Source organism: Mastomys coucha, unplaced genomic scaffold (assembly GCF_008632895.1).
Source record: "Mastomys coucha isolate ucsf_1 unplaced genomic scaffold, UCSF_Mcou_1 pScaffold5, whole genome shotgun sequence".
In the NCBI taxonomy this organism is placed as follows: Eukaryota; Metazoa; Chordata; class Mammalia; order Rodentia; family Muridae; genus Mastomys; species Mastomys coucha.
The window spans coordinates 9,010,635-9,021,916 of record NW_022196911.1 but is presented as its reverse complement, the minus strand read 5'-3'; the positions used below and the strand labels follow the sequence as shown (position 1 = coordinate 9,021,916).

The 11,282-nt window shown below is 49.3% G+C and overlaps 1 protein-coding gene across 3 annotated transcripts in view; it reads left to right on the top strand.

Annotated features, from left to right (window-relative positions):
• The window catches only part of Agpat4 (1-acylglycerol-3-phosphate O-acyltransferase 4), a 113,140-nt gene extending 101,858 nt beyond the window's left edge, over positions 1–11,282 (top strand). For all 3 annotated transcript variants that reach the window (XM_031355061.1, XM_031355060.1, XM_031355062.1), the window contains 6 exons: positions 716–877; positions 1,170–1,323; positions 4,206–4,308; positions 6,576–6,651; positions 8,055–8,253; positions 10,661–11,282. In XM_031355061.1, coding sequence (XP_031210921.1) covers positions 716–877; positions 1,170–1,323; positions 4,206–4,308; positions 6,576–6,651; positions 8,055–8,253; positions 10,661–10,755 — 789 coding nt within the window. In that variant the 3' untranslated portion in view covers positions 10,756–11,282. The remainder of the gene's footprint in view (positions 1–715; positions 878–1,169; positions 1,324–4,205; positions 4,309–6,575; positions 6,652–8,054; positions 8,254–10,660) is intronic.

Below are 11,282 nucleotides of genomic sequence, written 5' to 3'. Positions count from 1 at the left end.
AAAAAAAAAAAGAGAGAGAAAGGAAGACAATACAAATCCAGCAAGATAAAAGTCATTTTGCATCTCCCTGACTTCTTACCCCATTAGATCCCAAGTTGCCCCCCCACCCCCGCCCCATGTCCATACAGTGTGGTCATGGACAGTTGCTGGGCATGAACCACAGCTACCCTGGCCTGAGGAGTTTGGTTGTTTCCAGCCTCAGAGATGAGTAGCAAAGATGAATAAGAGCATCCATTTGAGCCAAGTTGACTTCCCAGCCTCTTCTGCTCCCCAATGCCAGTTATGGGGCCCCTCAAACTCTGCTGGCCTCTACTCGATAGTCTGTTACATCATGAATATTGCTGGCCTTGCCTGTACAGGCTCAGTGGCTTTGCTGATGGGTTGATCTGTGGTCTGGCATTCTACAGACTTGCCAGACAGAACTTCAGGATGGGCTTGGTGAACACACAGATGTCAATCATGTAGGAGGGGCTGTGGTCCATGAGAGTATCCTCAAGCCTCTATGAATGTTCGCAGACCCCTGTCTGTGACGCAGTCCACCCAACGATGAGCATGACCTTACCACAGGTCTGTGCAATGGGAAAGAGGATGGACTCCGACCCCAAAGACTTTTTAGCCTTTGTAACTTTTGGTATGATTGGCCATTCCTTCCCCCTAAGAACTCCAAGAGCCATGTCTCCTTCACAGATGCCCTGAGGTTCTTCCTCTATTTCAGAACTCCAAAGTCCTGGCCAAGAAAGAACTGGCTTATGTCCCAATCATTGGCTGGATGTGGTACTTTGTGGAAATGATCTTCTGCACACGCAAGTGGGAGCAAGATCGGCAGACAGTTGCCAAGAGCCTGCTGCACCTCCGGGACTACCCAGAGAAGTATCTGGTATGTAGGCATAGGAGCAATGTGCTGCCTGGCTCCTGTGGAATTATATGTGGCTACCACACGTAGGGGCCACTTCAGGACTCTGGGTGACCACAGAACTGTGACCTGGAATGACATGAGACCTGAGGACTTTGCGGGGCATGAGGCCACTCTGGGACTGACCTGGCATCAAGTGTGACTATGAACTTCTTTGGGACTATGGCCTCTGGTTGAGCTTGGGGTGAACCAAGCTCAACCAGAGCTTGTGTGACCCGGGGATTCTCCTGTGTGACCATCATCCTTTGCTTTCCAGTTCCTGATCCACTGTGAGGGCACAAGATTCACAGAGAAGAAACACCAAATCAGCATGCAGGTGGCCCAAGCCAAGGGGCTGCCCAGCCTCAAGCACCATCTGCTGCCACGCACCAAGGGCTTTGCTATCACCGTGAAGTGCTTGCGAGATGTTGGTAAGGGTGCTAGCTACACAGGGGATCTTTGAGGCTAGATGGGACCTGGGACAAGAGGCAGGCGCAGGTCTGGCTGGGCACCTCACTTTTCTACATCCTAGTAAATACTTCCCTCTGCTGGTCAGTGGCGGCACTGCACTGTGCGTGCAGAAAGTGCAGGATCCCTGGAGGAGCCCTGAGATGGCCTGGTTGGTACGGAGCTGCACTCTTTGAGGCCATCTCTTGCTTGTCTCTTGCTGACAACCATGGGAAGATGATCTGACCTGTACTCTACGGCAGCTGACCCATGAGTCTGGAGTCTCTTGCCAGATAAAAAACAGAAGGCGGCAGTAAACAGTTGCCCCTGGCATTCTGACATGACTTCCCGCATTTACTTTTTAACCTTCCCCTTCAGTTTAAAACACATTCCTTGTTTTCCTACATAACCCCTTTCTCTCACATCCCTACTCCCTGGGCCTTCAGCTCCAAAAGAGGCTTGACTTTGTACCTGGGCTGGATAGGATTTGAACCTGCTTCAAGTGTGAAGGCATTACAGAGCTGGGCAGGCCTTCCTAGGACTTCATGTATTAGGCGTGCCAAGAAAATGGTTTATCCCAGAGGAAGAGATGGGCCAAGCTGGCCAGGCTCTGTTGCCAGAGACAGGTCAGATGTGGCTTCTGGCTCCATGCTTCTAGCTTCTATAGCCTTGTCTTTATGTCTTGTGAGGGGGGCTTCCTTAGCCCCATGTAAAAGATTTAGCCAGGGCTCCAAGGACATCAACAGGTTAAATATCTTTTGGACTAGTGCCCACCTTAGGCATCAGAGCCCACCAATGACAGGGAGAGTGGTTGGGCCTTTAAGGGCCTCTAGATACTTCTGCTTACCCATTGGGAAAGATAGTAGACCTACAGACCTGTAGTGGGGCTAGGCATCAGGGGAAAGGAATAGGATGATGGTGATTTTTATCACATTTGAATCCTTGTTCTTCATATTTCCAAGTGATCCAGGGATGGTTTACAATTTCTGTTGATTCCCCCACTACTTTTACTAATATTAATTGTAGACAGGTAAAGCTGTCAGGCCAGAGTCAGGATCACATCATCATTAGTTTAGTGGGCTATACTATATAGTACGTTAGTATGGTAGAACATGTAGCTGGCATCTGCCACCTCAGCCCTGGGCGATGATGGCATCGTAAGTCCACTGTCCAGAACACCTAGGTACAGAAGACTGCGTGAGGTAGCTAAGCAAACTTCCCACTGCTGGGAGAAGGCGGCTGTGGCCACCACACCCAGCCGCACTGATTCCTTCCTTTCTCTGCTGCCATCTGTTTCCACCATGTTTTTTTTTTTTATACACATTCTACCCACTTGCTTCTCTCATTAAATCACCCGTTCTTTGATCCAATAACCATTTCTGGAGCCTGAGCTGGGTCCCAGGGTTCCCGCAGCAAGGTTGGATGGAATGTGGAAGACGCCAAGGGGGTAACTTGGAATGTACTTATAGGATAAGTTACTGTTGCAGGGGCTTTGGGGGCTCTCACTTGGACTTTCATAATAAAGAAATAGAGACATCTGTATTAGAAGCCTGTTACCCTTTTTGCTGAGGGCCGTCTCCTGAGTTATCTACCCAGACTCACTGTTAGCCTCCTTGCTCTGTTCCTCTCCCAGTTCCAGCCTCCTGCTCCTTATTCATCAAAAACCGCCCCCCCCCCAAAAAAAAACAACGGCTTATTAGCATAGTGGGAGAGGTTCCACCGCTTACTACTCTGAACCAATCAACAGCAGAACTACACCACACATTAGCATAGAGGGAGAGGTCTCATTGTTTACTTTACTCTGAACCAATCAGCAGCAGGGTTACACCACACATTAGCATAGTGGGAAGAGGTTGCACAGTTTACTCATTCTGAATCAATTAGCAGTAGAACTATACATGTTAGCATAGAGGGCGAGGTCTCACAGTTTATTCACTCTGAACCAATCAGCAGGAGGGTTACACCACACATTAGCATAGAGGGTGTTCTCACAGTTTACTCTGAACCAATCAGCAGCACAACTATACTCCTTCAATCTTAGTATTGACTTTTGGCCACAGTGGAGGGCATGGGGATAGGTTACCCCAAGGAGTTACCATTGAATAGGACCATTAACTTGGCCGCTACCTTTCCCCTCAGGATTTAGGTGTAATGCCCTGGCTTTGTGGCTGCTTCGTTTTGGGAGGACACAAAAATGTTCACAGAAAGGGTTACACTGGGGCTGCATAGATGGCTTAGCAGATACAAGTGCTAACCACACTTGCAGAAGACTGGAATTCAGTTCTCACCGCTATTTGGTGGCTCACAACTGCCTGTAAGTCCAGCAACAGGAGATGCGATGCTCTCTTCTGGGCTCATGTGTACATACACCCACATAGATATGCATCCACATTGTTAAAAAGTCTGTCAGACTTTTATAAAAAAGAATATGGTGTTTGATTAATTTATAAATGATGGCTATCATTCCATAACAGACACGTCCTCAGATGAACCTAGTTCATCTTCTACCCATATTTATTCAAATATCGGTATTTGCGACTACAGTAGGCTCTGCCTATTAGAAAGGTGCTTATTAGGGTTCTTGTCAGTATAGATCTGACAGTCATCACTGCTTTAAAGCCCACATGACCACAGAAGTTAACTCTGTCTCCATGACTCGCTTACAGTTGGCTTTCTGATTACAGAAGATAACACATGTTCAATGTAGAGCAGGTGAAGAAGCTAGAAAAACCCAAGGAAGAGGTCTCTGTCATGCGTGTCATTGATAGACGGGTTACGGCATGCGTATGTCTTCCAGTGTGTGTGTGACTACCAAGCAGAACTGGCCTCACCTGCTATATACTGCCTTGTTTGTCTTGTCTTATAGTCCCAGCTGTATATGACTGTACACTCAATTTCAGAAACAATGAAAACCCAACACTGCTGGGAGTCTTAAATGGAAAGAAATATCACGCTGACTGCTACGTTAGGTAAGTTGGCCCCGCTTGCTTGTTTCTAAGTGCTAAATGACAAGGAGTCCAGCCTCCAGAAACATCTGTTTCCCATTGAGCTTGCCTCCAGTCTTTTATTTATATTATGAACTCAAGAGGCACACCTACTGCACACCCTGGGGAGGAGGCCTTCCCTCCCACCTCCTTCGGATCTGTTAACTGGCTCCGCTCAGCTTGGCTAGCTCTTCTCACAGAGCTCTGGGTGAACAGACAGGAGCCTGGTACTCACTGTCAGTCATTCTTTGTGGACACGTTTCCTTCAAAGATGGATCTGCTCTTTGTAAAGACAAGTCAATTGTGTTTTATTATTATTATTATTATTATTATTATTATTATTATTATTATTATTACTATTATTGCCTGCTAATTGGCTTACACAATATGCCTAGCTCTTGATCTCCAGAATGTTCAAGACTAGTGAAATGGCAAATAGGAAGATGTAGCAGACAGGAAACCACAGGGCCATTTGGTCAACAAGTCAGTGACCTTATGCACTAAAACCCAGTCTGAGTTTGGTCAGGTGGCGCTGGTTCCCTATGCTGTAGTCATTTTGAAGGCCATCCAAGAGTCCTTGAACCATCCACATACACGCAGACAGATGGTACAGAGCTTTCTGAACCCCTTCAGGTATCAAAGCCCAGCACAACCGTGATGAAAACCCAGTGGCTAAGCACTCTGCCCCATCACTTAAAATGTTTAAATATACAACTGCATCTGTGTGGACTGACAGCTTGTGCTAACTCCCTGGAAATGCTTCCAGCTTTTCCACAAAATGAGGAGGAAGCACCATCCGTGAGGACGCTGGCAAAGGCTGCCATATTGCTCAGTGTATGGCAGACACAAAGGCACCATTGCCACCCAACACGGCCTCCACCCCCTGATCCCACTACCAGAGATGGAGTGGGTCCTTTGTCCCTAGAGTTCTTTTGACACTTGGCAAGAGCTCCACTCAGCTGGATTCTGGTAGGGTGCAAGATCATTTGACTTCCATAAGGGTTAGGGGGAGGGACTTTTGTTGTTGTTGTTGTTGTTGTTGTTGTTGTTGTGTTAGTAACTGCAGTCCTCTATACTCATATGTGGGAACCGGAGTAGAATACACAGCCGACTGTGATCCTTTCAAGTTCACTTACGAAAGCCAGCAAGCGTTCATGACCACCAAGGAAGAGTCCTTATGCTACCCAACACACCTGTTTGTGTGTAGTAACCCACTTACTATGACTGGGCCATTCTTCAGTAAATACTACAATGCCATATAAAGATGTATTAACACATCTAGGGGCTACTTTCCAGCATGTGCTTAAAAAGAGAGAAACCTGCCTAAGCTCCACCTATCCAAGTAAAGACGCGCTTCAAAAGGCCTTGCTGACTTTTTTCATGAGACATATTTAATGATCTCACAGTTGGAGATCACGAAGAGCAAAGAAAGAAGCGTCAATTTTGTAGAAACATGCAGGGGCCACAAAGATCAAAGGGCATTTGCACAGAGGCTTCAGTGTCCTTATACGTTTCTGGGCACACTAGGGTATGAAATGTCTCATGGAAAATTGTGACAAACACACTTGTCCAGGGACCAAAGCAGACATCCTCATAATGTCATCTTTGAAGAGCCAGTAGCCTGACTGAGAGCATATGGAGAGGGAACTCTGAAAATTGCTTCTCTCTGCTCAAGGTGGGCTCTTTGCTAATAGATAAGCCTCCCACCTTTGCCAGCCCCAGCCTGACAGCCACCCAGGAAATGAGCTCATTTCCTGGGTGGAGTAACTCAGAGGTCTCTATTCTGTCCAGATGCCCTTCTCACATGCCTGTGGGGCCTGAGCTTCCAGCCACCTGCTTCGATGTGGCTATCCCTCAGTCGAGGGCAAAGGAGCTACATCTGAGATGGTCCGCCATTACTCTTGCTCCTTGGTTGAAGAGAGAGTACTAGTGTGTTGTCCCGTCTGTATGGATTCTGTACCCATTGGCCTGCATCACAAGGAACACGAGGCAGCGCTGTCTTCTTGGGTGGAAGCAATGTTGGGTTTGGGGAGGTGGACAACGGAGAAAGGCAGGTCCCTACTCCTGGCAGCATCTCTCTGTCATTGACTTGATCCTTCCTTGATTCTGCTGAGCTATGGACTGCTCCCCCCCCCCGCCCCCGCCTCCTCCATAGGGTTCAGTCCGTAGCCAAAACTGCCACTCAGAAATGTGGCCTGGGGACTCAGTGTGGCTGGTTCTCTCTCAGCTAGCTGCTCTCTGCTTCTTTGCAGGAGGATTCCCATGGAAGACATCCCTGAGGATGAGGACAAATGCTCTGCCTGGTTACACAAGCTCTACCAGGAGAAGGTGGGTGTACCTGTAGGGTTTAGAGTTCAAGATGTTCTCATGGGTGGGCACTGGGAGCCAGTTATTGGTGTCCTTAAGGATCAATATGTCAAGCACTGGAAGAACATTAGCGAAATATGTTGTTAGCTGGCCTCACGGAAAGTAAAACCATCATGTGCGTGTAGTGGACCAACAGGAGGTAATGGCTGTTCTGTAGGGTCCAAAGAATAAACCACAACAGCTGGACCAACAGGTTTCAAGTGAGTGAGCTTACAACCATGCAGTAATCAAAAGGAGGGCAAAGACCTGCAGCGAGCATCCTCCATGGAGGAATCACCTGAATGGCAGCCATGCCGGAGTTCTCTGTTCATGGATGAGCTTCTGGCTTCCTCTTCCTGTCCACCTACCCAGGCATTTTTATTCTCTGGCATAAACATAGTAATTTCTTCTGGAAACGGCCCGCCTTCCAGATGTTTTCAAGGGTGTCCACATCTTTATTTTTCTGAGCTGCTTGCTATTTTCCTTCCTCCCTGTGGCAGAGTCAGGGGCCAGCCATCCAGCACAGTTATGGAGGACAGTTGAAATAAACAAGCTCGGTGAGACAAGGGAGAGAGCGAGCCTCCTTGTTCCCAGAATCCCCTTCACCAAGCTCAGACAGCATGACAGTTATATTGGTATAATGTACATCAGTGGTCCCATAGCCCTGGGTTCTTCTCCATGCCTACTGCCCAACTGCCTTTCCCCATGGGAGGGCTCACTTCAGTAACAGATGTGGTCTTGACTGCTCCTGAACAAGCTATGTCACTTCAAAGTGTGACCCAAACAAGAATTTGGTCCTGCAAGGTCCCCTTACGTTTCCTGATCCAGCTCCCCAGCTCTGCCTACTTGGCTTGGTTTACACGGCCTCTTCTCTTTCCAAGATGTGAGCAGAGTGCAAGGAGAACCTAATTATCACTGCCCCAACTTGACCTCATGGCAATCATCCCAAGCAAGGGCGGGCACTGTGAGCAGTACCTGGCAGGCTCCTAGCCCTGTGTCATCCAGTCTAAGACTGCACATAGACGGATGGAAACCAACGTTTTGAGAGGCCAGACTGAAAGTGTGTCCTTGGCTATGTGTGGGCGGAGTGCAATGATCTTCCATCCACGTTCCCTTCGACCTACCCCACTGTCCTGCTATGCTTTCTCAGAACCAGGGTATGGGGAGCATGACCAAGGATAGCCAGCCCCAAGCTTGAGCGCCTCAGTCTTGCACACAAGATCGTGACAGCTGTCTCTTCGTGTGACACTGGAGGAAGGGGACGCCACGTAGCCCTGACAGTCCCCAGTAGCTGCCCACAAAGTACTTTTTGAAAGGTACCAGTGGGCACCACCTGGAACACAGCATGGTGTCTGAGGCTCTTTTTTCTGATCCCTGCCCCCCAGGATGCCTTTCAGGAGGAATACTACAGGACAGGGGTCTTCCCAGAGACTCCCTGGGTCCCCCCACGCCGGCCCTGGTCTCTCGTCAACTGGTTGTTCTGGGCATCGCTGCTGCTCTATCCTTTCTTCCAGTTCCTTGTTAGCATGGTCAGCAGTGGTTCCTCGGTGACGCTGGCCAGCTTGGTCCTCATCTTCTGTATGGGTGAGTACAAAGCCAGAGGCTCAAAGCAAAGCCAGCATGCTCGGCGGGTACCAGATGTATGTCGGGAGTTGCTCCTTGCAGGCTGAGTAGTACCCACAAGGGCCAGCCTCACAGTGCTGTCTGGGATCTGGACGTGTGCCTGGCAGAACCACACAGCCCGTGTGGTGTAACATGGAGCTGGAGTCCCCTTACCCCCAACCTCCTGCCCTTCAACAGATGGTGAGGTGATTTTCTTATATTTTTGGTTGTGAGCCTAGCCTTTAACGGCTGAGCCATCTCTCCAGCCCAGGTGAGGTGATTTTCTAAACTCTCAGGACTGAAGTCCTACTTGCCCACCCTCTGTGAACAGCTCTGCTGGCTCCCTGCCTTCTTCAGAGGGAAACATGACATGGGTCTTGAGGGACCTAGTTGTTGGCTCCTGCCTTGGAAGCAGACATGGGACCCTCCCTAGGGAACTCCTCCTCTGTAACCAGGTGACTAGACAGGAGTAAGGAGGCTTAGAAAGTGCCTTCTTCCTTCTCCACAAAGGGTTATTCCCCGGGACACCAAGTCTCTGGCACCTGGGTGTGACATCCTCCTGGCAGCTGAAGGCCATGTCTGATTCTGAGGCTGAGGCTTTTCTGTAACTGAGGAAAAAAAATGGCACAGGCCAGGCCAGGCCACCCGGGGGGACAGGTATCCTTGTCCTGAACAGGCTGGTTATCTCTGTAAAACAAAGTACTGTGGTCTCTGGGCAATACACAGGGCTGAAGTTGGAAGTGTCTCAGGATAGGCTCCCATTTGGAGCCTGGTGCTAACAGCATCTCTTAGTGACTCCTGTAGTCTTAAGAATCAAGGCACAATCTACTAGGTTAGTGGTTCTCAACCTCCCTAATGCTGCGGCCCTTTAATACAGCCCCTCAGATTATAGTGACCCCTAACCATAAAATTATTTTCCTTGCTACTTTGGAATTGTAGTTTTGGTACTGTTATGAATTGCAATGTAAATATCTGAGTTTTCCAATGGCCTTAATTGACCCCTATGAAAGGGTCATTTGGGGTCATGACCCACAGGTTGAGAACCACTGCACCAGGTGCATCTTCTGAACCACTTTTTAAAAACTTGGTACCTTGTAAGCACCTTGACACATCTAGCACACGAGCCAGTCTGAGCCAGTCTGTCTGCATCAGGACCACCAATTCTTTCTGAACTGGATCCTGGGAAGGAGGCTGGCTGGGAGAGCCGGGTGCTGAGGGGCTTGTAGGCAAGGGAAAAATCCCATCTCTGCTTTTAATAGCTGGCCGGCCAGAAAGGAGGGCCATGTTCTCTGGGCCAGACAGCTATATTCTTTAAAATAAGAGGGATGGGGAAAGGGCTCTCCTACATATGAAGCAAGTGCCCAGTGGTCTGAGCACTCGGCCTGGGGTGCTGTGGTCATTTAGAAAGTTTCCCCGAAGTGACCTTGTGTCCTTGCTGACATGTTTGTACCCTCTGCATTTCCCCCCGAACTGCTCTGTTCCAGTATTCCTCTACTTCCTGAGGCCTTTGGACCAGAATCCACATCTCTTACCATTTCCTAGATGTCCCTTCTGCTGATAAGACACTCCACCCAAGTGCCAGAACTGGGTCAGGGCTTATCTCTCAGCCTCTCCATAGGTGTCCCACCAGACACCTCTTCATGGACACTGGCTGGCCCCCGTGTCCTTGTCTGCTGCATGGTCTTGCATGGTAGCCTATATGGAGAACAAAATGCTACAGCTTTGTGACATACACCGTGATTTGGGGGCTGCATCTGCTCGCTCAGCCACTATACCCATACACAGTGTCTGTAGGCTGTGCGTTCAGTGATTAGGAGGGGCCTGGCACACAAGGAGCTCAACAACCCAGAGGTACTGTTTTACAGGGTAGTTTCCAAGCGAGCATCTGGGGGTGGCTCCATAAATTCCCAGATGGGTCCAGCACATTCTCTGATGGCCACAGCTTCAGAGAGCAAGGGTTCCAGGGGACAGAGATTTTGCTCTCTGTGGCCAGCCCAATCAATGGTGGAGTTGTATGAATATACAGTGCCTGCATCCTTACAAAGCTCCCCCCACAAGCCACTACCCCACAATCTCCAAAGAATCATTTTTGCCTTGGAAAGTGGCGCTGAAAGCAGAGAATTCAGGGAACTCTGAACAGGTGGACAGGTGCTGGCTGCTTACCCAATTCTGTTGCCCTCCACTGTGGAAGGATGAACCACTCCACATCATCCTCCCCACAGAGCAGCCCCTGTTTCCCTTTCAGTTGCAGAGGAATGCTCAAAGCTGGAGTCAAATGGTCCACCAGACTCACTTGCATTCTGGAGCCAACAGACTCCTAGTGGTTCCTGTTGGCAAAGCGCTCCTGGCATGTGTCGGGATTCTAACTGCTCTGCCCTATTCTCTGCAGCCTCCATGGGAGTTCGATGGATGATTGGCGTGACAGAAATCGACAAGGGCTCTGCCTATGGCAACATCGACAACAAACGGAAACAAACGGACTGATGTGGGAATGTCACCTCCAAAGGGAACCGTGGGGGACTGTTGGCCTCTGCTTAGCCTTTGTAGCAGGGTTCAGTGATGGAGACTGGGGGGCCCTTGCTGGGACAAAGAGAAACCACAGCCTCTCCGGTCACGGAGTTTTGCCTCAGCGCTGGATGGGAAAGGAAGACCGTTTTAGACCTTTCCCTTCCCCTCCCCCCTGTGTGAATTAGTGGGTTTGGTTATGTCTCTTTTCAGTTGCACACGTGTTTGTGTGTGTATGTGTGTGTGTGTGTGTGTGTGGTGTGAGAGAGAGAGATGGGGTGAGGAGGAGAATGGGTGCCTGGTTGCGTGTTGTACTTGTGACCCTGTGACAATAGGGTCTGAGGCTGCAGGGAAGGGCAGGGCCGGGGTGGAAGGGAAGGTGTCCCTGTCATCCCTTGGTGCTGCGTCTTCTCTAACCCTCGATTGCCAGAGTGAAAAGTGTTTTGGATAAGATGACTAAATTATGCCTCCAAATAAGAAAAAGAATTAAAGTGTTTGTCTGGGTT